The following is a 27,508-nucleotide window of genomic DNA, read 5'->3' on the forward strand; positions in this document are numbered from 1 at the left end:
TCATTCACCAGTAGTGATTGTTACATCAGCATTAGAACGTTCAGTTAATAACATATTTTTTTCATTTTCAAATGGTAAAAGAGTTACCTCAATAAAGCAACATGCGATGTAAAATACATACAGTAAAATCATATAAGATTGTGCTATTTCACAGGGAAGCTCTTCGTGTGCCCGATTACAGTGCTGAAGCTTGTAGACTATTTTTTGTTCTGTTCTGATCTTCATAAATTACAGGGCCATTCTCAAAAGTATTAATTGGTAAGATTTGTGGCTCTGAATGCTGCATGGTGAGAGAGGGCTCTCTAAATGTCCACATTACTGGGGGATTTACGGGCCTGGTGTATGAGCGTGTGCGTGCGGCGCTGGCGTGTTAGCGTGTGTGTGCGGCGCTGGTGTATCAGTGTGTGCGTGCGGCGCTGGCGTGTTAGCGTGTGTGTGCGGCGCTGGCGTGTTAGCGTGTGTGCTGCTGCAGATGCCTGCATTAGAAAGCACCCATCCCTCCCCCTCTGCTCCACCAGCTGTTCCGCACCCCCCGATCCCAGCCTGCCGCACTCTCCGCTCCAGATGCTGCCCAATGGCATTAAACAACTGGACCGCTTATCGGTAGCTCAATCTCTATCACACGCACACACAGACACGCACGCATACACATGAATGCACACACACACGAACTGACACGCATGAGCGCACATGCACAAACACGCACACGCACACACACACACAAATGCACGCGCACGAACACATGCAGGAACACACACACACACACACACACACACACACTCACACACACGCACGCACGCAGACCCATGATCTGATTCAGGGGAGTGACGTGTCAGAGAGCGTGGCCCAGCTGGCCCTGCTCCTCCGGCGCGGTGTGCGGGGGGCGAGGTGCGGGTGTGAAGTGTTCTCAGTAATCAGCATCGCGCACTCGGGGATCCCTACAAATCCCCGCAAATCCCCCCGACTTCAGGGAGGCGAGCGGGGCGGGAGAGGAGGCAGCGCTTCACACCGAGCCGGAATAAGACCCCGCTGCTCAGACCCTGGCGGCCGGGCCCCTGATCACAGCGTTAGTCAAGTGTTCATTAGCCCGCTGTGTGGTGGGCGCAGTCGGCGTGGCACCCTCTCAGCTGGCCGCCGGCAGGGCGTGTTTACCCAGAGCCTCCCCTGAGAAAGCGCCAGCTTCTTTACTGACTGTGCGTCCCACCGCAGGGCACGGCCACGCATTAGCTCTGTCTCTACAGTCGCTTAAACGTTATTTATACCGATGCGTCCTGCGCCAGCCATGTCGCTAATTAAGAGCAGATCTGTACGGCTATTGGCTGCTTTCTGCCTTGCGTCCTCCCCCCCCCTCCTCCCGAAGCAGAGGAGCTGGGTCTTTAGCTCCGGGCACAGTCTGAGCTCTGCTGAAAAGGGCAGAGAGGCAGCCCGTCAAAGCACAGTCTGAGGGCAGGTTCCCTGCTTGCTGCGCTCAGCACACACGCTTATTGAGACGCAAGCAATCTGACAGCTACGGAGCTGGTATGAAGGCGACCGTGGGCAAACATAATCAGCACAGTGTTTCTGCAGGTGAGAGCTGGAAAGGCCCTTCAGCTGAATCAGACCTCAGATAGCCAGCACTCAGGCAGGGGGGCAGCGTCTGCAGTACAGACAATACAGCAGGCAGTCTGTAATTAATACTACAGCCGAGCTGGTGTGGAGGTAAAGCGTCAGTAATTAATACCACAGAATAGCTGGTGTGGAGGTAAAGCGTCAGTAATTAATACCGCAGAATAGCTGGTGTGGAGGTAAAGCGTCAGTAATTAATACCGCAGAATAGCTGGTGTGGAGGTAAAGCGTCAGTAATTAATACTATATACAGTAGATAACCATACATAACTGTAAGCTTATAGTGTAACCTAGTGGAAACTCAACTTTACAGACCAGCACTGCCTGAACACATCTCGTTGTTTTTAACAGCACCTGTCCAGCTGATTTGTTCTGTGTTGCGCACAAACAACTGCGGCCGTCCGCTTTCTATTATGACTGCACTGCTGTAACTGGAATGGCGTGCGTTTAATATCTGCTGCTGAAGGCTCCGGGAGTGTGCGTCTGTTAATAATGTACCATATAAAATATGAACAGCCCTGATAACCGTAGAGCCAGCGTGATATCCACACGCAGCGCTAACGGCAGTGAGGACGGCGGCGGGGGGGGACGGCAGGGGGGGGACGGCAGTGAGGGGACGGCAGGGGGGGACGGCAGGGGGGGGACGGCAGGGGGGGGACGGCAGGGGGAGCAGCAGATTGGGGTCCTACCTGCCAGGCTGGTGGACACGTTGACCTGGCTGTAGAAGCTCTTGGCGGGCAGCAGCTCGGACACGCCGTTGAGGGCCTCCACGGTGAAGGTGTAGTTGGAGTGGGGCAGCAGGTTGACCACGGTGACGGTGCGCTCCGTCAGGCCGCTCTGCTGGGGCACGAAGCCCAGGCTGGCCCCGCACGGCTCGCACTGCCGCTGGGGGGCCCGGGGGGGCCCCACGCACCGGCTGCACCCCACGCTGTACGACAGGTCACCCCGGCCCCCCGTGTCCGCTGGGGGGGCCCACTCCAGGATCAGGGTGGACTGTTTTAGGGTGTACACCAGGTCCCTGGGTGGAGAAGGGGGACCTGAGAGAGAGAGAGAGAGAGAGAGAGAGAGAGAAAATTTTACTTACCTCTTTATTAATTAACTATTGATACTAGCTTTCTCCTTGTTTTTGTGGCTGGCATCTGTGTGTATTTGCTATTTGTATTAGCATTCTGGGTTGCTATAGATAACTTAACCACCTGCCCCTGCTGCACCAGTTTGACAGTTTGACTTCCACCCAGGCCTTGCTCTGGTAAATTATGCTGAGATTATTTCTGTTGCCAGTAATGCTGGTGGAGATGGAGAGCTGTGATCACAAACAGAGCTTGACACAGACGCTGCTGCTGTTGGAACTGATCTGTATTCTGTCACATACAAGAACAAATTATGTAAACGTGTACAAAAACGTTTACACTACATTTCATGATTATCGATCGTAAATCTGTTTGAGACCGCATCAAATACATTTTCATATAAAACACTGTACCTTTGCAGATGGCTGCATATAATAATCTGATTTATAATGAAAATCTGAAATTATATTTGTGTGAAGCGTGAAGTGTGAAGGGAATTAAAAGGATTCGTGATAAAATGTGTTTGTGAGAGAAATGAGCAAAGACTGCATATGTTCAGTGTGAAAATCTATATTACGGGGTGTGTATGTGTGTGTGTGTGTGTGGTTAAGAAACCAATTCACAGTCACGCATTTGTCCACCCAGTAAGAGCAGGGCAGCCGTATAAAAAGTGAAGTGTTAACAGCCTGTGTGGAGCTTGACATCACACATGCATGCACACATATACACACACACACACACACACACACACACACACACACACACACCTGTCACCTGCAGAATGGAAGATTGCAAACGTCAGCACAACTCTGCCTTCCCCTCTACATCTCTATCTCAGATTCAGTGGGTTTATAATAAAAAAGAAATGTGTGAGTGGGGGTGAGTGTGCATGTGGATGAGTGTGTGTGAGTGCATGTGTGTGTGCGTGCGTGTGTGTGTGGGGGTGGGGGGCGCTTAATAAAATGGATAATAAAGTATTATCATCATGAGCAGATTTATAGAATCCAGATAAAAGGGTGATTGCAGAGTTCCGGGTAAAATACACCTGAGCTAAAACATGACAGATTGGGCCGTATAAGAGACAGACAGCAGCAGAGAACGCAAGGAGCTGGCGCTGGGCGGGCCATGATGAAGGGGAGACGAGCGCGGGGGGGGGGGGGGGGTCAGCGCAGCGCGAATGAGCGAGCGCGAGGGTGGGGGGAAACTCACGGGTGCAGGGGGCCGAGGGGCTGTCCAGCGGGGTTCGGAAGTGGTCCTGGTCACACACGCACTGCACTGACCCCTCCTCTTCTGCCGTGCTGTGGGCGGGGCAGGGGAAACACTCCTGCTGCCTTGAAGACATCTTGTAGGAGCCAGCAGGGCAGGCTGCAGAGCAGAGGAACAGAAGGGATAAGGGAAAGTACACCCAAACTACACATCACATGGAAGTACCAGTACTGACATCACACTGCAGTGCAGAGTACCAGTACTGACATCACACTGCAGCACAGAGTACCAGTACTGACATCACACTGCAGCACAGAGTACCAGTACTGACATCACACTGCAGCACAGAGTACCAGTACTGACATCACACTGCAGAGCAGAGTACCAGTACTGACATCACACTGCAGCACAGAGTACCAGTACTGACATCACACTGCAGTGCAGAGTACCAGTACTGACATCACACTGCAGCCCAGAGTACCAGTACTGACATCACACTGCAGCACAGAGTACCAGTACTGACATCACACTGCAGCACAGAGTACCAGTACTGACATCACACTGCAGTGACACATTCAGTATTAGTGATGTTACTGACACACACCTCACAGCAGAGTAAGAGTGAGATCACACAGAGAAGCAGGGTAATAATACTGATACCATGCAGCACCAAGAGTAACGATACTGACAACGCAGCCTATGAGGGGTGTGCATCTTTGTCACAGAGCAGAACAGCCCAGATGAGTAACACTGACAGTAAACAGACTGGACACTGCTGAGGAACACTGGTGTGGCGCAGATTAAGGACTGAGCTACATACAGTAACGGCATTAAATTCTAAAAGTGCAGCAGCACTGCATGTTTGCGAGCAGAGCACTGCGTGCTACCAGTCATATCACACGGACAGGAATACAATACTCATCCACTCTGTGTGTTTGCACAGACTGTTAATTACACAAATCATTTTCATCTTTAATTGGCTGCAAGCACAATGGCAGAGAATGCGGATTACATACATAATTACACACACACATGTACAGCACTCAACACTCACACACAGACCACATTGCTGATTACACATTCCCTTTCACACACAAACACACAGACATGCACGCACGCACACACACACGCTCAAGCACACAGCACACACACTCACCCACACATAGGCATGCGCGCGCACACACACACACACTCACACAATTGTGTCAGTATCCCCGCATCACATTTCCTGGTTCCTGTCAGTCATCTGAGCAGGGTAATGTGTGTGAAATCGGGGAGCGGTAAGCTCCCGCCCGGGCAGAGAATCCATGTAAACCCCGGTTATGAACATGCAGAACCGTGCAGTTTGATTGATACACCTGAGAAGCCCGGGCACAGGCGTCCCAGCTCTTACCGCACGGTGGGGATGACACAAAGTCAATAAGGGCCAACAGGCCTCGCCACCTCTCAGCCGCCATCTCGCCATCGCGCCCATTAGCAGCTGCGGCCCGTCCCCGAGCTCAGCGCCCTCACAGAGGACCGCTGCTCACTCCATGCCCCCCCCCCCCCCACGTTAGAGCCTCTGTATTTCCCTCTGTCTTATTTATAAGAGGCTCTGAGACCTGAACATGCGCTGCCCCCGCCAGGAGAGAAATCCCTGTGCCCTTCCAAAGCCGTGTCCGCGTGCGTGCTGTCAACCGGAAAGTTCTCCCTCAAACGCAGGCTTAGAGAGAGAACAGCAGAGCTGCCACTGCGATTAATCAAACACGCCCTGCATAACTGGGACACTACATTTGGAGTTTTATAGCCCTATGGCCCTGCTGAGGGACCCCGCTGTACCTGAGGGGCCCCACTGTACCTGAGGGGCCCCGCTGTACCTGTGAGGCCCCACTGTACCTGAGGGGCCCCGCTGTACGTGTGAGGCCCCGCTGTACCTGAGGGGCCCCGCTGTACCTGTGAGGCCCCGCTGTACCCGAGGGGCCCCGCTGCACCTGTGAGGCCCCACTGTACCTGAGGGGCCCCGCTGTACCTGAGGTGGTGGGTTTGCATTAAGTGCTGCCTGTGCGGGTGATTAAACACACTTTACAGACTTTGGTACTTAGACTCTCTCTGAGCTGGAGCTCCTCAGGATGCACAGGAGCAGGCGTGTGCCAGTGATGAATACGGCACCTCCAGGGACTCAGATTACAGATTAGAGCCCCACACCTCCCTACGGCCAGCCAAGCCGGCCTCCATCACCAGCCCCGCTCAACAGCCACCGGCATCGGCAGTAATGAGAGGAGGAGCATTAGTCATCTGTTTTACTCATCTAACCTTCAGCGAATCAGGGCAGCACAGACAGAGCCCCTTCCTCTTTCACAGAGGGAAAGCAGGGCAGGCAGGGGATACGAGAGCGTGTAACCAAGCAACCGCTGGGGGATGATGAGGACACCAATATTAACACCCCGACCCTTTCTGCAAGCGCCAACGGATCTTCAGCGATGGACAAGGGCATGGCTTTAAAGACCTGGACAAAGCCATGCAGAGACATTCCATTCTCTACCTGGGAGAGACAGCGCCCCCATCAGGCCCACCAACACCACATCATACAGCACCAGGGTTTCCCAGGAGGGTCGCCCTCCACCCAAGCTGTAAAACACGAATAGCTCCCTGATCTCTCATACTGATTATGATGACGATGATGGTGGCTGTGTAGCATAATGGCTTGGGGACTGGGCTTTGCAACTCCTAGGCAGCAGGTTCAATTCCCACGTAGGACACTGCAATTGTACCCTTGAGCAAGGTGCTTAAGCTGAACTGCTTCAGTAAATATGCAGCTGTACAAATGGACCAAATGTTAAAGGAGCTGTGTAAGGCAGTCTGGATAAGAGGGGTGATGACGAGTACAACGATGAGGAACATTCACAGCTTTCGCTGATTTCGTTGTCCACTCACAGCACTAATGTTTGTCATGGAGGAAGTGAAGGGATCCTATCAGAACACATCTGCTCGCTGCTGTTAAGGAATGCTCTCCTGTCGTAACAACCATCAAATTTCAGTGCAGCGCTCTCATAACTGAACTGCACTCACGCACATCAATAAATCATGAAGCACTTAATACACTAACTGTGAGCGATGAATTGTTTCTGTGCATTTCTGACAGAAGGTATTAATGAATATTAATATGTGGAAAGAGGTTTGCTCAGCTCCCCCACCCCACAGCCCCCGCCCCCCAATCCCGACCCAAATGGCCTTCATTATTCCAGAACGTAATTCTGCTTGGTCTTATTTCCAAATGTCAGGCGAGATTTGCGGGCTGGTGCGGGCCAAATCAATAATTCATGACACCATATTCAGATCACTGACATTATGCCGCTAATTCTAATTTATGAAAGCTTTGCTAACGAACGGAATAAATCCACATTAATGGACAAGTGAAAGGTCTATTTTAAAGGTCCTGCCAGGAGCCAGTCCTGCACGCTGCGGGCCCCACGGCCGACAGGCTGCGGAGTGATTGTGTGAGCCGGCCATGGAGACGCCCGCTCCCGCCCTGGGCCTGGGGGCGAGGCCTGAGCGGGCGTGTCCACGCAAGCCTCCGCACTCCAGCCCAGGAGCGCGGGCACCATCCGCACCGCGCCAGCTCGTCCGTCTCCAGCAGCCCGGTCGCGCTCTGTGATCTCATTTATCCTGAGTTTTTCTGAAGTTCTGCAGCACCCTTGTCATCATCATCATCATCATCAGCACCCTCACCACCGCCGCCATCATCATGAGGCCCGTACAGCAGCGTCTCCATTATCATCAGCGACGCGTATGCTGCCGCCATCATCGCACTTTTACAGGCCAACACAGCGGCTTCATCAAAGGCCTATTCAGCCTGCCTCACACCCCAAAGAGAGCGAAGGAGAGAGAGAGAGAGAGAGAAAGGAGGGTGGAGAGAGAGAGCAAGGGAGAGAGAGAATCACAGGAAGAAAGTGAGGGGGAGAGAGAGTGAGCAAGAGAGAAACAGAGAGAGAGAGAGAGAGAGACAGACAGAGATAGAGAGAGAGAGAGAGAGAGAGAGACAGACAGACAGACAGAGAGAGAGAGAGAGAGAGCGAGAGAGAGAGAGATAGAGACAGACAGTGTGCACTGCGCTGAAGGCTGACAGTGTAGTGTGAGCTCCCTCCCTCCCTCCCTCAGTCCCACTCGTGTATCCGTGCTCAGAACAATGGGAGCGACACAGACTGGAGCCCCAATTACAGGATATTACAGCGCTCTTCCTTCATCATAATCACAGAGAGCATTATCCCTCTTTCTGCTGCCGGGGCCCTCAGCAGCCTCCCCACACAGCGCCTTCCCCTTACCGCCGCTCATCAGAGCGCCAGCGCCAGCGCCCCGCCGCTCCCTCTCTCCCCATTCACTCGCTCTCTCCTCTCATCACTCTTCGCTCTCTCCACACTCCTCCTCTCCCGGTCAGCTCAGAGGAAATGATGCCATGATGTCATAAGCGCGTCAGGGTCGGCCCCCTTGTGAAAGGCGGGCTGCGGGGCGGCGCGTCGGCGCGTGCGGCGGCACTAGTGCGTTCTGCGCTCCCCTGACCTGCGCCGTGCTCCAGAGAAGCCAGCTCCCCGTCGCGCACCTGACAGGGCTAAGGCCACATTCCGGAAGCTTCCTGTCTGAGAGCAGAGGGCTAAGGCCACATTCCGGAAGCTTCCTGTCTGAGAGCAGAGGGCTGAGGCCACATTCCGGAAGCTTCCGGTCTGAGAGCAGAGGGCTGAGGCCACGTTCCGGAAGCTTCCTGTCTGAGAGCAGAGGGCTGAGGCCACGTTCCGGAAGCTTCCTGTCTGAGAGCAGAGGGCTGAGGCCACATTCCGGAAGCTTCCTGTCTGAGAGCAGAGGGCTGAGGCCACATTCCGGAAGCTTCCGGTCTGAGAGCAGAGGGCTGAGGCCACATTCCGGAAGCTTCCTGTCTGAGAGCAGAGGGCTGAGGCCACATTCCGGAAGCTTCCGGTCTGAGAGCAGAGGGCTGAGGCCACATTCCGGAAGCTTCCGGTCTGAGAGCAGAGGGCTGAGGCCACATTCCGGAAGCTTCCTGTCTGAGAGCAGAGGGCTGAGGCCACATTCCGGAAGCTTCCGGTCTGAGAGCAGAGGGCTGAGGCCACATTCCAGAAGCTTCCTGTCTGAGAGCAGAGGGCTGAGGCCACATTCCGGAAGCTTCCTGTCTGAGAGCAGAGGGCTGAGGCCACATTCCGGAAGCTTCCTGTCTGAGAGCAGAGGGCTGAGGCCACGTTCCGGAAGCTTCCGGTCTGAGAGCAGAGGGCTGAGGCCAAATTCCGGAAGCTTCCTGTCTGAGAGCAGAGGGCTGAGGCCACATTCCAGAAGCTTCCGGTCTGAGAGCAGAGGGCTGAGGCCACATTCCGGAAGCTTCCGGTCTGAGAGCAGAGGGCTGAGGCCACATTCCGGAAGCTTCCTGTCTGAGAGCAGAGGGCTGAGGCCACATTCCGGAAGCTTCCGGTCTGAGAGCAGAGGGCTGAGGCCACATTCCGGAAGTTTCCGGTCTGAGAGCAGAGGGCTGAGGCCACATTCCGGAAGCTTCCTGTCTGAGAGCAGAGGGCTGAGGCCACATTCCGGAAGCTTCCTGTCTGAGAGCAGAGGGCTGAGGCCACATTCCGGAAGCTTCCTGTCTGAGAGCAGAGGGCTGAGGCCACATTCCGGAAGCTTCCTGTCTGAGAGCAGAGGGCTGAGGCCACATTCCGGAAGCTTCCGGTCTGAGAGCAGAGGGCTGAGGCCACGTTCCGGAAGCTTCCTGTCTGAGAGCAGAGGGCTGAGGCCACGTTCCGGAAGCTTCCTGTCTGAGAGCAGAGGGCTGAGGCCACATTCCGGAAGCTTCCTGTCTGAGAGCAGAGGGCTGAGGCCACATTCCGGAAGCTTCCGGTCTGAGAGCAGAGGGCTGAGGCCACATTCCGGAAGCTTCCTGTCTGAGAGCAGAGGGCTGAGGCCACATTCCGGAAGCTTCCGGTCTGAGAGCAGAGGGCTGAGGCCACATTCCGGAAGCTTCCGGTCTGAGAGCAGAGGGCTGAGGCCACATTCCGGAAGCTTCCTGTCTGAGAGCAGAGGGCTGAGGCCACATTCCGGAAGCTTCCGGTCTGAGAGCAGAGGGCTGAGGCCACATTCCAGAAGCTTCCTGTCTGAGAGCAGAGGGCTGAGGCCACATTCCGGAAGCTTCCTGTCTGAGAGCAGAGGGCTGAGGCCACATTCCGGAAGCTTCCTGTCTGAGAGCAGAGGGCTGAGGCCACGTTCCGGAAGCTTCCGGTCTGAGAGCAGAGGGCTGAGGCCAAATTCCGGAAGCTTCCTGTCTGAGAGCAGAGGGCTGAGGCCACATTCCAGAAGCTTCCGGTCTGAGAGCAGAGGGCTGAGGCCACGTTCCGGAAGCTTCCGGTCTGAGAGCAGAGGGCTGAGGCCACATTCCGGAAGCTTCCTGTCTGAGAGCAGAGGGCTGAGGCCACATTCCGGAAGCTTCCGGTCTGAGAGCAGAGGGCTGAGGCCACATTCCGGAAGTTTCCGGTCTGAGAGCAGAGGGCTGAGGCCACATTCCGGAAGCTTCCTGTCTGAGAGCAGAGGGCTGAGGCCACATTCCGGAAGCTTCCTGTCTGAGAGCAGAGGGCTGAGGCCACATTCCGGAAGCTTCCGGTCTGAGAGCAGAGGGCTGAGGCCACATTCCGGAAGCTTCCGGTCTGAGAGCAGAGGGCTGAGGCCACATTCCGGAAGCTTCCTGTCTGAGAGCAGAGGGCTGAGGCCACATTCCGGAAGCTTCCTGTCTGAGAGCAGAGGGCTGAGGCCACATTCCGGAAGCTTCCGGTCTGAGAGCAGAGGGCTGAGGCCACATTCCGGAAGCTTCCTGTCTGAGAGCAGAGGGCTGAGGCCACATTCCGGAAGCTTCCTGTCTGAGAGCAGAGGGCTGAGGCCACATTCCGGAAGCTTCCTGTCTGAGAGCAGAGGGCTGAGGCCACATTCCGGAAGCTTCCTGTCTGAGAGCAGAGGGCTGAGGCCACATTCCGGAAGCTTCCTGTCTGAGAGTAGAGGGCTGAGGCCACATTCCGGAAGCTTCCTGTCTGAAAGCAGAGGGCTGAGGCCACATTCCGGAAGCTTCCTGTCTGAGAGCAGAGGGCTGAGGCTGGGCACACACGGCTGCCTCTACCTCTTCTGCCAGCATGACCCAAGTGCCTACAGCCCTCAGGCACCGGAGAGGAGAGCAACAGGAGCAACAAGCAGCTGTGTGTGTGTGTGTGTGTGTGTGTGCGTGTGTATGTGTGAGTAAGTATGTATGTGTCCATGTGTATATGAGTGTATGCGTGTGTCAGTATGTGTGTGTGTATGTGTGTGCGTGTGTATGTGTGAGTGTGCGCGCGTGTGTGTGTGGGAGAGAGCGTGCATGTGTCAGTGTATGTGAGTGAGTATTTACTGTACATGCGTGCCTGCATGGCTGGGCGCACACTGGTGGTGCGGTATGTGAGAGCAGGGAGGCTAACTGCACCGCAGGGGCTCTGAGCTGCAGGTTCAGGGTGCAGAGGGCAGCTGAGAGGGCGAGAGAGAGAGAGAGAGAGAGAGCTGCAGTGGACAGCCAGAGAAACAGCCTGCAGGCTCTGAAGGGGGGGGGTGTCAGGATTTGATGCGCTGTTAGAAAGGGGGCTGTGACTCCTTCCTCTCTGCTTCCAAACAAAACATTTCTCGCAGCTTTATTGATCCAGATGCCCCCCCCCTTCTCCCCAAAACAACAATACATGAGGAGGAAGAGACAGCCAGCGTACAGCGCAACAGCCGAGCTAAGATACATCGCCATCTTTCATTTGCATTTTAACTACAGTAAACATGCGGTGTGTGCGTGCGTGTGTGTGTGTGTGTATGTGTGTGTGCGTGTGTATGTGTTTATGTGTGTGTGTGCGTGTGTGCGTGTGCGTGCGTGCGTGTATGCTTGTGCATCTCAATGGCTTCCATGACCTAAGAATATCAAAATAATTTAATGTTGTTCACAAATGGAGTTTGATTCCACTTGAAGTGTGAGTTTCCACCTGAAACTCAGCTTTGCAGCTGATGCAACAGTGAAGGCTGAAGGAGACACCGGAGACGCTGGGGAGAGATGCGGCCAACGGGACTGAAAATCTAAAAGAACGAGAAGGTGCCGACAGAATCGCATTACTTCCCAAGGTTTTACAGCATAGCTGTGTGTGTTTGTTACTCCATATACATTTAGCTCCCAATTGGACTAATCTTCCCATGACCCACTTGATATTTATTAGATAAAATATGGACAAGCCTCTCACATCTTAAACAGAGCATGGTATGAATCATAAAATTGATTTTCCATTCATTTTCATCAGGCTGCTGTAACAAAATATATATTTAAATTGTTATCATGATTACACTTTTTTTGGGCTTCTGCTTGTACAGTATTTGACGAACGATATAAATGCTGTCATAAATAATTGGAATAAACCCTGTGCACCCTCAGTCTGAGCTTCCATTAGAATCATTGTGTTACTCTGTACTGGCCTGGTCACGGCCTTGTCCTGCCTGAACTCACATTCAGGGAACAACGTTTCCCAGAGTCTCCTGTTCTCAGGGAGTGAATACATTATGCGCTGCTTTTGGAGGGCACATAGCAGTGGACTACCCATCATGCACTGCGCGACAGACACCGCGGTGCGGCAGGTACTGCAGACAGGGGTAACAGGAACACAAAGCGCTCAGCCAGGGACGCGCAGCGATCGGTCACGAAAGGACCACATTGTGCACCTGAGGAAATGAAGCCATAGAGAAACACAACAGTCCTGCATGTTTAATTGGACGCAAGGGTCTCGTCTCAAAAGCTGAGCACTCCAAATCAAAACCTCCCATTTGCATAATTATTCGGGCTGGACTGTTTCCCAAACAACTCCAAAAATTCATTTTTCCACTTACGCGTTTTTTTGACAAACTAATAAGGCGGTGCATTACAGCAAGCCTCATTCTTCCTCCATTTACGTATTGTATGCTTCTAATGAAATATTAACGAAGGCAAAGAATCAAGGGTAACCCATCAAAGCAGCATCAATCGCAGGCCTCATTCCCCCAGAGCCCCTCACTCACTGTAAGACACACAATCCACGCAGGGGATGTTCTTCACTGACAGAGAGAACCTCTTGTAGCTGCCATATTAGAGAACAGACACTCGCTTCATGTGTTTATGTTTCCATAAACTTTTTTTATGGGGCAGCAAGATAAGGGGCGGGTTACGCAAGACAATCTCACAGACGTCAAACAAGAATTTATCGCTGCATTAAACCAGCATTGGAATAGGAATGATTCTACGTTAAAGTTTTCCATCGATACGTCTGGCATGTTCCCACATACAATATGCTGAAGCTGTCTGCACAAGATCAGTCAGGACAGTTCCTAGACTGGTTAATACAGCAGACCAACCGCACCATGAATTCTCTCTCTCTGCTTTTCTGCAGGCACGTTTTCAGAGGCAAAGTCAATGAATGCAGTTTCTTTCAGACCCTCACAAAATCACCGGCGAGAGAGATGAACTGGACTCGGCAATTATGACTGGGCAACGTGTCCACAGGTAATTTATGCAAAATAACGATTTCCATTACACTTAAAGCACATTGAGGCGCATTAGTCCACATTTTCCCAGGCGGTCAACTCTCTAATTTGGTCTGTGGGGTTTTAGGGAGCGGGGCTGCTCGGAGCTGGACGCTGATTACGCCCTCAGACCTGGCAACCTGCGTGTACTCCGGCGCTGCTGACGGACGGCGAGCGGCTGGCGGCGCTCGTCCCACACTGCAGCTGGAGCTGCGCGCTCAGGAGCCCGCGGGCGGCGTGCACTGACCTCCACAGGGCCTGGCCCGCCACAGCAGGAGCACACGCGCGGTAACGCACCTCAGCTCGGCTCTGCAGACGACTCTCTGAGCCTCTGATGCATCACGCTGCAAGCTGAATAACCAAACCTGCACTTACTCACCAAATCTGTTCAACAGCACAGTGCGCTGAAGGTCACTGCGCTCAGTTAAACCAATCAGGAGCCGGACCTGGAGGGTTATTGCTTCTGATTGGTTATTGACATTGAGAACAATGAGGGTAGCGGTTGAGGATGCGCTTATTGAATGGTACCTGGTCCCCAGGGACCACGTGTGAATGAGTCATCTGGAGGTGGGCAGATCTGGGCCTGGCTGGGGGACCGAGCAGATGCTCTCCACTGAAAGGACCTGCCAAACGACCTCTGACCTGGAGAGGGACAAAGTCCTTGACCCTCGATCAAAGCTGGGCATCAGTCCCGCCCTTTTCTAAAACTGTCCCTAGAGCCCCCTGACCCAAGTGGGCCCTCCCATCACCCCTATGTCCACTGGGCAGCGCTGTAGGACACCATTTCATCGTTCCACAAACCCGCGGGGAGCTACATTCCATCAGACCCAAATCCATACAAGCAAAGGCCTTTAAATGAAACAGCTCAATACGCCAGGATCAATAGCCCAATCAGATCAATGCACAAATAGTCCAATCAGGGCCGAGCCCGTAAGCGTTTAAACGCGGAGGGGGCCGGGCTGACCCTGACGCGGGACGGCGGCGTGACGGATGATGCGCAGCCGGCGTCCCTGGGGCCCGCGCGCGTTTAATTACTGCGTTTTCCACGCCGTCCAATTGCGTCGCGGATGTGTCCAGCGTGGCAGCGAGGTGCGCGCCACCCGCCAAGACCGGGCAGAAACAATTAACGGGGTTTGTCAGCCGGCTGTGCGCATAAAAAATGAGGCAGAAACACAATCAGGGCCGCAATTAAGCTGTGAAGGCAAAGCGCCGGTGACCTTGTTGTGTAATTAACGGCTTCTTCTTCCATTAGTTTCCCTCTTTTTCTGTTCCCCAGTTTAATTACGGGACAGAACGTCGTCGGGATAAGAGAAGAGAGAAGTGAAGCGATTAAGAACAGGAGGAACGGGGAGACGGGCTGGAGGTGCAGTACAGCGTGAGAGAGAGAGAGAGAGAGAGAGAGAGACTGAGGAGTCACTCAGGATAAAAGCATCTGCTAAATGACTAAATACAATGTAATGCGAGGGAAATGAAGAGTGAGCAAAAGGGACTGAGCAACAGAGTGAGTGAAACAGAGGGACACGGAGATCAAGAATGGCAAGAGAGAGCAAAGGAAGCAGGGGCGCCAAAGGGAGAGAAGAAGAGCGGAAAGCAAAAGAGCAGCAGAGAGAGGGAGAGAGAGAGAGACAGAGAGAGGGAGAGAGAGAGAGAGACAGAGAGAGAGAGGGAGAGAGAGAAGCAGGCTGACAGTGTGAGGGATAATGAGGGAGGCTAAAGGCCTCATTACGCACTCACACCTGAGCCCGGGCGCTGGGGCCGCAGCAGGGCGGGACTCTGGGCACAGAGGGGTGTGGAGTACATGTGCACAGGGCCCTCTCTCACCGACTGACAGCGGGCCAGCCAGCGAGCCCATCAGCTGTGAGCTTCTTCCAGCTGTAACTGGCTGTGCAGCCGGTGGGTGACTGTGCCCTGAACCGCAGAATTCAGCAACGGGCAGCTGAATAAATTGGCTGGTGGAGTATGACGAGCATCACCGTGCGCAAAGTTAAAGAGAAAAGTTCGGCCATCTTGCCAGAGCTGAGGACGGCCGGTCACCCAGCAGGCCCCAGCACAGTGCAACCTGCACTTAAGAAGGCCCTATTCCTCCTTTCAGAAAGCACTAAAATCACACCTGAGCAGGGCCCCCCCTCAGTGGAGCCCCCCTCCCAACACACGGCCCGCGCCTCCTGGTTACATCACCACAGCCTCAACTATAGGCGGCGCCGCAGCTCTGTGTTTTTTAATAGCCAGGATTTCACTGGCACCAGAGGAAGACAGACGGGGATCAACTGATCGAAATGGTCCGGCGCAGTGGACCAGGGAGAGTGGGAGGGAGAGAGAGAGAGAGAGAGAGAGAGAGAGAGAGAGAGAGAGAGAGAGAGAGAGAGAGAGAGAGAGAGAGAGAGAGAGAGAGAGAGAGAGAGAGAGAGAGAGAGAGAGAGAGAGAGAGAGAGAGAGAGAGAGAGAGAGAGAGAGAGAGAGAGAGAGAGAGAGAGAGAGAGAGAGAGAGAGAGAGAGAGAGAGAGAGAGAGAGAGAGAGAGAGAGAGAGAGAGAGAGAGAGAGAGAGAGAGAGAGAGAACGGGACAGAAAAAGGGAGAGTATAGATGAATTAATTGAATTGATTTAATTATCAGCTTTAATGGCTTAGTTGAAATGAATTACATAATAAATGAACAGTGATAATCCAGAGTGTTCTACAGGAAGATCTGAGCCGCTGCGTTCAGTGCACTGCTCCCCCCCCTGCCCCCCACCGTGACCTACTCCCACTGCAGTGTCCCCAAATACTCCCACACTGTCTCCTCTCCACCTTTCCTCTGTTTCCCCATCCCATAAGGACACAGCCAGGGGGCTAACAGAGAACACTGCTCTCTGCTGGGACACTGACGCATGCCAGAGTGCACCATGAACGCCCACGCATGCCCTCTTGTGTACACACACACACACACGCACGCACGCACGCACGCACACACACACACGTTAACATAAATATATACACAAAGCACATACATACACATACACTCTCACACACGCACACACGTTAACATAAATATATACATAAAGCACATATATACACATACACACTCTCACACACACACACACGCACACACGCACACACGCACACACACACACACACACACACATACGCACACACGCACGCACGCACACACACGTTAACATAAATATACACATAAAGCACATATATACACATACACACTCTCACACACACACACACGCACACACGCACACACGCACACACACACACACATACGCACACACACGTTAACATAAATATACACATAAAGCACATATATACACATACACACTCTCACACACACACACACGCACACACGCACACACGCACACACACACACACATACGCACACACACGTTAACATAAATATACACATAAAGCACATACATACACATACACACTCACACACAGTACACATGCACAGGTTTCTGTGTGTGTGTTTTGTCTGAGGAGAGAAATCACTGGCCCTACCAGCCCCTGACTGGAACAAGGGCGCAGTCCCCCTGGCTGAACAGCAGGGGGCGTGTGCAGCGAGCGGAGCTCCCGGTGGGCGGGGGGGGGGGGGGGGGCCCTGGAACACAAACGCTCTCCTCCTTCCTCCTCCGCGCCCTGAGGACCCAGCCCGCCGCCTCAGGGGCGCGGATCGGAGCCAGAAGGGTGCGCGGAGCGCCAGTCGATACCGGCAGACGCGGCACAGCGGTGCCGAGCCCGGCGCGTCCGCACACGCAGATCAATAGCCTGCCTTAAAGAGCTCCTGCAGCGCTGCAGACATTACGCAGACGCCCACACACTCGTGCGGGCACGGCCCGTGCAGCCGCACACACAGCTGCTGCCCGGGCCCCAGTTACAGCAGCTTCTGCTGCTTCAGTCACCGCTAATGCAGCTTCTGGAGGAACGAGAACCACTCTACCCCCCCCCCACCCCCACCCTGCCCCCCACCTCCTCTCCCCAGGAAGGCTGCTGGGTACAACAACAAAAAAACCCTGCAGTGAAATGATAATGAAGCCGTTTTTTGGGATCAACAATCGGAGCCTGTCAGTTTTAGGACCCCCCGCCAGCCTGGCGAATCTTACCCACTTCCGCGGCATCGCCTTTCCTCTGTTCGGCATTAAAGCGCTCTGCCGTAACAAAAGCGTTGGGTGGCATTAAATAATCATTTTATCAAAGAGATCAGAGTCTTTCTTCTGCCTACTTTGAGCCAAGGGTTCCTTTGTTATTCATGGAATTATTTTATGTGATGCCGACAGGCTACATAACATACTAGAAAAGTAAAAGAAACAAGATGATAATGGATGAATTATCATATCAAATGAAGCTCTCTGCCTAATTTAATTGCAGCCTATTGATCACTGCTGCCACTAAATACTACAGCAATGAAAAGAGCAGAAACTATCAGTTCGTTCTGCTGCTGCTCCTGCGCCTGTACCCAGTTGTGCTCTGGCTACTGCTGCTTGTTGGTCGTGCAGTAAAGACCACAGACACAGCAGTGCACAGAAAGTGTTCTAGAGCACCCTACTGTTCTCCAGCAGCCCACACACACGCACGCACGCACACATACACGCGCACGCGCGCGCGCACACACACACACACACACGCACGCATACACACACACACACGCGCGCGCGCACACACACTGTAAAAAATGGGAATCACAGAAGAGATGACATAGGGTCAGATGTGCCCAGACCCAGTGGATGGCGAGACACTCAGGGAAGGTGGGACAGGTGTGAGGAGCTAACTGGACGGGGAGACGACCCAATCTCCCGCTCAGGCCCCTCCGCACACACAGACACAGCGACGAGGCTCTCCGAGTGAGCCACTCACAGCCAGGCAGCGGCCTGAGAGGCTGCAGGGAGTCTCTCAAAACCTCCCAATCAAACCCCTCACAAAGCCCTCCTGACCCAATCAGAAGCTCCTGAATCTGAGGAGCAGCTGGCTGTCTGAGCAGCCGCCCCTCCCAGAGCACACACGAGGAATGCTGTGCAGTGTGGGTCCTGCTGTGACCACCACAGCGCATGCTTACATAACTGCTCAGTCAGTCACTCAGTCACTCAGTCACTCAGTCACTCAGTCACTCAGTCACTCAGTCACTCAGTCACTCAGTCACTCAGTCACTCAGTCACTCACTCACTCACTCACTCACTCACTCACTCACTCACTCACTCACTCACTCACTCACTCACTCACTCACAGGTCTCCCCTCACACATTCCTCGCTGCTCTGCTTAACTCCGGCACTCTGTGCTTCAGTTTAGCAAGCGGAGGGGGGACCGGCATGGTCATCTGTCACACGGTCTCTCAGGTACAGAGCCCACACCACACCACACCCCACCACTGCAGAGAGCACGGAACCACATCCCCCCCCGCCCCCCTCCGCCTTCAGTCCCCGTCCAAAACCACACCACACACCCACACACAAAAGCATCTTTCAAAGCACACAACTGCTAACAAATCAACACAATTTCATTCAGCTGAGATTTTCTATTAGTTTCCTGTCCTGCAGGAAATAAAAATAGGCTCAGAAATGGCGTACATGACAAGGAAAATATCCTTATTTTCCTGTTCATACATTTGATAGAGTACACTTACACTGCATCGAAATTCATGCATTCAGCAGATGCTAAATTATTTACACTGCAACCTACATCATTGCGTTTTGGCTAAATGAACACTTTAAATGTAAGAAAAGAGGGGAGAGCAGAGGGAGTCTAAACCAGGCCTCCCTCCCTCCTCAGAGCGGACGCTACCCGCCGCCCCGGCGCCCACAGAACCAGCCGTCTGCGGCGATGGCGGTAAGAGTCATTCAGGCTGAGGACGACGCAGCAGACGTGTCACCCCACCTCTGGCCTCCAGCGCGCCGTTGTTAAAACGAGGGGAGGGGGGCGCGTCTAACGCCCCCTGGAAGCAGCCGTGCGGGACACCTTTGCGCCTGCTCAGACGGAACCCCTCTCCAGGAAGAGGGGACTGTTTGAGAGGAGGGGGGCCAGGGGTCTATCTGCAGCAGGAGAACGAGCCCCTTCTCCCTCAGAGCCTTATGGAGGACGCCCGCTGTGCCACAGTTTGACGGTAATGCTGAGGGACGCAGCCTGACCGATGGGCCGCGGGGAACCTGCGCTGGGGTGCAGTCAGCTCACAGGGGGGAAGTGCGCTCACCATGAAACACAGTGTGACAATGAGGAACCCGACTGACTATGCAACCCTGCCTCCCTCCAAACAAGCCAGAGAGGGAGAGAGAGAGAGAGAGAGAGAGAGAGAGAGAGAGAGAGGGAGAGGGAGAGCGGGGGAGAGAGAGGGGGGGAGAGAGAGAGAGAGAGAGAGAGAGAGAGAAACAGAGGGAGAGACAGAGAGACAGAGAGAGAACTGCGGAAATCACACTGACAGGAAGAGTAAATGGAGAGAAGCAAACCAACTGTAGTTCCACCTGTAAATAAAGCTGCCCATGTAGTAAGTTAACCCTACAATCACCAGAGCTGTTCGTACTATCCAGTTTCACTTTTCAGTTCAAAACATCTCCTGAGCATCACAAAACAACATATGTAAGGAAACACAACACTGCTTCTGAAAAAAGGCTGAAACACATTGTGTTTTGACTGTGAAACACAAACTCAGTTTCCCACAACTGACCTAGGCTATAAATGTTGTCAAGACTGAAATTTATGTAATTGGAACAGTAAAATTCTAAGTCGTATTTGTTTGGCCTTAAAGAATATCTGCTCAGTGCACATTCAGGCACTGATGGGCAGCACACGTCTCTTTGCATTTGCATGCATAGCACGTTAGCACGCTCCTCTTAGCACACGTCATGTGGAAAAAGAACACTGGGTAAGGCAGTTTATATACGCACTTCCACACAACTGCCCCCCTTCGGTAAAGCGCCAGTAACCAAAGGCCTTTTTCAGAGGGAGGAAATGGATGCTGCTGCACTGCTAGACGGAGGAGCCATCGACCAGCGCCTTTTCTGCAGGATGAAAAAAAAGGGTATCGACAGCTCGGCATAAACAAAAGCGGACCCTTCATTCCACAGCTCAGGATGAGTGTGATGGATGGGAAAACTGGACAGCAGCCTCCCTCCATTTCAGCTAACAGGAGCAGGTCAGGGGAAAACACACTGCCTACAGGAGCAGGTCAGGGGAAAACACACTGCCTACAGGAGCAGGTCAGGGGGAAAACACACTGCCTACAGGAGCAGGTCAGGGGGAAAACACACTGCCTACAGGAGCAGGTCAGGGGGAAAACAGACTGCCTACAGGAGCAGGTCAGGGGGAAAACAGACTGCCTACAGGAGCAGGTCAGGGGGAAAACACACAGCCTACAGGAGCAGGTCAGGGGAAAACACACTGTCTACAGGAGCAGGTCAGGGGAAAACACACTGCCTACAGGAGCAGGTCAGGGGAAAACACACTGCCTACAGGAGCAGGTCAGGGGAAAACACACAGCCTACAGGCCACAAAATGTGAATATAAGCTGTGCATCTGCTCATGCAAAACAAGAAGTATGACAAAATGGCGATCCAGAAATTGTCATGATTAAGTAACGAAAATGTACACCTGTGCAGAGTTTGCAATTATAAAGCAATGTTTTACTTATTTGGGAGTGAGTCCAAATGGGAATATGACCTTCTAAAATGCAGCGAACAGCAGTTTTGTAAAGATGAAAAGTATGATACTTAATGCATCAATATATGCATACTCTTTTTTCATCAGTTTCTGTAATCAGTTCCTGAACAATTTCTTATTCTTCACCAAAGACCGGCAACACATTCACTTGAAATTTGATCTGCGACATAGCTCAGGAGGTAAGACCGATTTTCTGGCAGTCGGAGGGTTGCCGGTTCAAACCCCGCCCTGGGCGTGCCGAAGTGTCCTTGAGCAAGACACCTAACCCCTAACTCCTAACTGCTCCGGCGAATGAGAGGCATCAATTGTAAAGCGCTTTGGATAAAAGCGCTATATAAATGCAGTCCATTTACCATTTTTAAATGCCACAATAAACAAATAACTCAATCATATGAACAAAAAATGGATGAATGATATTAAACATCTGAATGTTAGATCCGCTTCTACATATGAGCTGAAGAGCTTAGCATTAAACAAAGATTCAAAGAAGTGAATGTGATAATGTGCTCAGAGACTCACACACAGACAGCTGCCTGTAACTCAGAGAGTGTGTCTGCATAGTCTGACGGCACTCAACCTTCTGCACAAAGCTGGCCATCTCTCTCTTTCACACACACACACACACACACACACACACACACACACACACACACACACACACACACACACACACACACACACACACACACACACACACACACACACACACACACACACACACACACACACACACACACACACACACACACACACACACACACACACACACACACACACACACACACACACAAAGCCTGACCTCCCATTTCCAGTACACAGGTCTGGATCTCACACACAGGCACACAACAGACAACGAGGGCCCCCACAAACTTACAGATAACACACCACGGTCAATAAACAACAGGGGACATTAATGCACCCATCCATCTATTCCTTTATATCCGTCGCATGCCCAGCGATCCCCATTGGCTGCGTGCAATGCCCCTCGCCGCAGGTAACGGGAGAGACGGCCAATTAGATTGATCTTACGGCGGGAAACAAAAGGGGTTGCCAGGCAACAGCTCTCGGGAACGGGAGGAGGCTGTAAGTAACCGATTCTTTTCCATGTTGGTTCTCCTTGGCCAAGGTCCAGATGCCTGTCACAGCTCGGGGTGCGCAGATCGATTGGGCTTAACATCCAGCCCAGCCCACGGCCTCAAAATCAAAGCCAGCCAGCGCCGATGTGCCTGTTTAACGGCCTTTTCTAAGCCAACACAATGCAAACTGAACTTCAGCAAGACACAACAGGATAAACATGCACAGAAAAGAACAAAACATCTTTCCCATCTCACATTTTCAAATGAACTCGCTACGCCAGATAGCAGTGCAGTGCCTCGGGAATGACGGTTCGGCCTAACGTCAGTGTTCAGCGCTTGAAGCCGTTTGTCTCCTTATCTACATGTTTTTTCAGGTCAGTCACAGTGGATATTTCTTTTTTTTTTTTTTAAATCATTATTTCAAATACTCCAAACCCATTAGATGACTGAAATATTCCTGTATATAACTGACAATTGTAAAATAATCATCCGTTTCCACCAATATTCCGAACCAAATTCTTTCATATGATTGAGCATTTGGATTAGCAATATCTTGGGTATTTTCAGGAAATTCAAATTTTACCAGCATTTTAACAGTCAGAGTATTTCTAATATGCATTTGACCGGGTCTACTGACTGCACTATGGAGCAAATTGTGTTGGCACGGCATATTTCTGCACACCCTGCCCCCTCCCCACCTTCAATAGACAACCCCAAATCTGCATAATTACAGCTCAATTAATTATGTTCATTATTTATAATAGCAGAGCCCAAATCCCTTTCTCTGCTTTATCCTTTTTTTTTGTCTAACAAACTGCAGCATGCCACTACATCACACACACACACATATGCACACGCACACACACATGCAATTCCACACTCAATGTGTGTTCACATTTGAATTCTTTATTTCAGAATTAGTGGCCCTTTGTTGCTGTTAAACGTGCAACAATGGACTGCTCATTTTTTTGTGAGGCGATGCCTTGGAGGTTTCTGCTACTCAGGGTCAATGTCCATACGTGTCACAGCACATGCGTGCAGTGCCCATGATGTGACGCGTGGATGGTCTCTGAATGTGGGTTGCGTGTGTAGGGTCTGAGCACTGAGAGCCCAACTCTGAGGCAGAAGGGTCAAACCAGGCGAGGGAGCGAGCCTCATTAATGATGTAGGACAGGGCCCTGGAGCTAAAGAGAGGCCTGCTCTGCCAAAGCACACGTTCAACACCATAACCTACACCCATATACACATACAACAGAGTAATGCACACCCATGCACACGTTCAACACCATAACACACAACCATGTTCACACTTAACTCAATAACGCACACCCTTACACATCCAACACAATAGCTCACACCCATATACACATCCAACACAATAACGCACACCTATGTACACATCCAACACAGTAACACAAACCTATGTACACATTTAACACCATAACCCACACACACACGTCCCACCAAAAGGCACAGACACTAGTGTCCGACAGCCAGCGAAACGAGCGAACATGTTTAGGGAAAAGAATAAAAGCATTGATGGGGATCGAACATGGATCTTCCAAACAGCCAGAGGAGAGAAACCTGGCTGAGCGATTAAACTAAATTCTGCCAGCCTCTTACAGGTCTCACTCCTGAGCACACACTCCTCGTCTGCGCCCCTGTCCTGCCCTGGCGGGTACGGGAGAGGTGTGACCTCAGTGATGAATTTCATTTGAGCGTTTGGGCAGAGGAGCTGTGTGAGCAGACGGTCTCGCTCACTAGTCCACTCACCGGCCTTTGGGATTCACTGCAGGATGTAGGGAGAACCCGTTACGTTCTCTCCGTGTTATGGGAATGTTTGGCCTGCTCCTGGTACAGTGTGAGTGTGTTTGTGTGCAGGGCCGGGTTTGGGTGCTGGGTGCTGGATGTTCGCAGTCACACTTCCTTTCAGACGGAGTGATTTTTTCTTCCCCCTTCAGTTCTCCTCTCGTGTTCCCCTGCTAACAGCCGTGGAGGCTCTCTCTCCCGGGCGTGAAATTGGGGTTCATTCTCCGCACGAGCGGTAAAGAGCGTCGCAGACGGGGGTGCGGACGGCGCCTGTGCCGTTAACAGCTTTATTTGTGTCTCGCAATTGAATGAGTAATGACATATCTTCCTTTTAATTTGCGCCTCGCGCGTTAATGACTAATGAAATAACATCTGGTAGTTTGGGATTATGGCCTGCAGTATATACCGCGGAAACATTTTTAATCTCAACGAGAAGCCGAGCGGAGCCCAGCGGAGTGTAAATAAAAGCAGATTAACCGGAGAGAGGCAGTTAAACGTGCCCTGGATCTGAACTGCAGAGCGCAGCGCAGGAGAGCAGGAGCCCATCGCAGCTCTGAACCCAGAGAGTGCATTATTAACACACGCACTCCAGACAGCTCAGCTCAGGAAAGAAACAGAGTTTAATAACACTATGAGAGCAGGATTATACAGAGGGCACACTCAGAGGAGAATCAGAGCAGTTTTAATAGAGAGCACAATCAGAGCGGGATTAGTACAGAAGGCACAAACAGAGCAGGATTAACAAAGAACTCAGAGCAGAATCAGAGCAGGAGCAGCACACTCAGAGCAGAATCAGAGCAGGAGCAGCACACTCAGAGCAGAATCAGAGCAGGAGCAGCACACTCAGAGCAGAATCAGAGCAGGAGCAGCACACTCAGAGCAGAATCAGAGCAGGAGCAGCACACTCAGAGCAGAAGCACGGGCTGGCTGATACAGGGGTCACTGGAGATCAGTGCAAAGCCACCTCAGCAGAAATCAGAGCAGAAATGCAGGAGCCCCAGAGCCCCTCACCCTGGAGTCTGACGGCCACACACTGCTCCCTCAGCACAAACCAGCGCAGGACCACAGCCGTGTGCTCACAGCGGCCACACCCCCTCTGACCCGAGCACGGCCAATCAGGAAACAGGAAACAAAGAGGAGCAGACGCTCCTCACCGGAGACAGACAGCAGAGCCGAGCCACAGAGAGCAGTAATGAGGCATCGCCTGCTAGCTGTCACACCACAGGCCCTTTCCTCCTTCAGCACGAGCCTGTCACTCACTTCCTCGTCTGTCACAGCCACGGCATCATTCCACCCAAACGGCACCCGTCGGGTTAACGGCGTTTCAGCTCCACAACGCTGTCACTCAGAGAGAGACTGCAGGTTCGAGGCTGAATCTGCCTGTAGTGGCTGCGGCGTGGCCAGCTCCACTGAAGAGCGGCTCAGCTCGCACGCGCTCAGGTTGCGGTCAGTGTCACTGAGAGCAGTGTGGGCCGCTGCTTAGCAGCGTGAGTGGCAGGGAGGGGACAGCGGAGGTGCGCTGGAGCAGCGCTGGAGCGGGGCCCTCTGTCACTGTGAAAACGACACGCCTCAGCCCAGACAGACAGGCCCTGAGAGAGCCTGCCGAGACAGAGCGTCTGCAAAGCAAACGGCAGAGCACGGACCCACACAGGAGGGCAAACGGCAGAGCACGGACCCACACAGGAGGGCAAACGGCAGAGCACGGACCCACACAGGAGGGCTCAAGAGCTACCCTACACCCCCCGCGCCTGTGTTAAAAACCAGCGGACAGAAATACACACACACGTGCACCGACTGTACGCTGACACACCCACAGGCACACGCGCACACACACACACACGCACACGCGCACGCGCACACGCGCACACACACACACACACACACACACACACACACACACACACACTTATTGGTACGCTCTCACATGCAGGGCATTGATTCTGCTGCTTTTCCCCGTTTCACTCTGCTGACCTCGTTGCGTCCGTTTCTCCATTCTCATTGGTTGTGCTATCACCCGGAGACGCCTGCGTCCCTGCTGGACTCATGGAATTCCAGCGGACGGCACGCGGGGGAAGCAGTCAGTGCCGAGCCGTGGCTCTCTCATTACCGTGGAGACGGAAGCGGCGGGAGAAATGCCTCTCGGGCGGTGGTCTGGGTTCTGCTCTGCTGCCCCCCGCACAGATGAGCAGGGAGAAAGGGAACAGCCCATCTCCTGCTGGATGACCCGCCTGGAGGGCATTTAAGAGACACGGCCACCGCCTCTCCAAGCAGAGCGGAACAGGCTCGCTCTCTCTCACACACACACTCACTCACACAGACACACGCACTCACACACTCACACACAGACACACAGACACACGCACTCACACACAGACACACGCACTCACACACTCACACACAGACACACACACTCACACTCACACACTCACACACACTCACACACACGTGTACGCACACACACAAGCACGCATATGCGTACGCACACACACAAGCACACATACACGTATGTACGCACACACACACACACACACACAAACACGCATACACGTACGCACACACACACACACAAGCACGCATACGCGTATGCACACACACACACGCATACGCGTACGCACACACACACACACACATACGCGTACGCACACACACACAAGCACGCACACGCTCTCTGTGACTCCATTCTCTCCAGTGAATGTAAAGGACACGTCAGCGCTTTCCCCCCCTCAGCATGTTTACTTATTTATCCGTCTCCTGCAAGAAATCAGAGCACATTAAACACCGAAGCCTGACAGCGCGACAGCATTTCCCTCAGCCTCCAGCAGTCTGCGGCATCCTGCCTCAAACACGCACACGCACGCATGCATGCACAGGCATGCAGGCACACACGCACGCATGCACACGCACTCAGGAATAAACTCATGCATGCACACGCACATAAGCACACACGCACACGTGCACACACATCTCCTTCTGTCTCTACGGCCAATCATGTGTCCTGGATCATAACCTTTGACCGACTGACTGAACAGAACAGGTGTCAGCACCCCCCAGCACAGACGCAGTGATCAGTGTGCGTCATGTGCACAGTGACTATAAAGGATCTAATGTCTCTGCATACGGAACCTGCATGTGCACTTCAGCACTCACACGGCCTTATGTTGGGCACATGAGCAACGTACCATAAATGGCACGCCTTATTTTAAATACTGAGCGCAACTCTGTACAGACTTAATACAACAAACTAAAGCACCTGTTCACATGCTTGTGTGTGTGTGTGTGTGAAATGCCATCTATACATACTTTTTTCAGAAGTGGGAGAAGTGGGAAAAGTCTCTCACGGCCTCCTTTGGAGATCTTATGCCACAGTAACACTGACTGCATACCCACAAGAGGAATTCCCTTAATAAATCTCACCTCTCTCTCTCCCTCCCTTTTTCTCTCCCATCCTCTCTCTCTCTGTTTCTCTCTCTCTCTCTCTCTCTCTCTCTCTCTCTCTCACACACACACACACACACACACACATGAATAAAACAGGATGCAGAATGGGGGAAA

At 52.8% G+C, this 27,508-nt stretch overlaps 1 protein-coding gene across 3 annotated transcripts in view; it reads right to left on the minus strand.

The window, feature by feature from the left end:
- LOC118232710 (ephrin type-A receptor 7-like) overlaps positions 1–27,508 on the minus strand; it is a 95,263-nt gene that overhangs the window by 24,940 nt on the left and 42,815 nt on the right. For all 3 annotated transcript variants that reach the window (XM_035427758.1, XM_035427761.1, XM_035427759.1), the window contains exons 4-5: positions 3,885–4,040; positions 2,295–2,642 (exon numbers count right to left, since the gene is read on the minus strand). In XM_035427758.1, the coding sequence (XP_035283649.1) occupies positions 2,295–2,642; positions 3,885–4,040 (504 nt within the window). The remainder of the gene's footprint in view (positions 1–2,294; positions 2,643–3,884; positions 4,041–27,508) is intronic.

Source organism: Anguilla anguilla, chromosome 8, assembly GCF_013347855.1.
Source record: "Anguilla anguilla isolate fAngAng1 chromosome 8, fAngAng1.pri, whole genome shotgun sequence".
NCBI classification, from domain to species: Eukaryota; Metazoa; Chordata; class Actinopteri; order Anguilliformes; family Anguillidae; genus Anguilla; species Anguilla anguilla.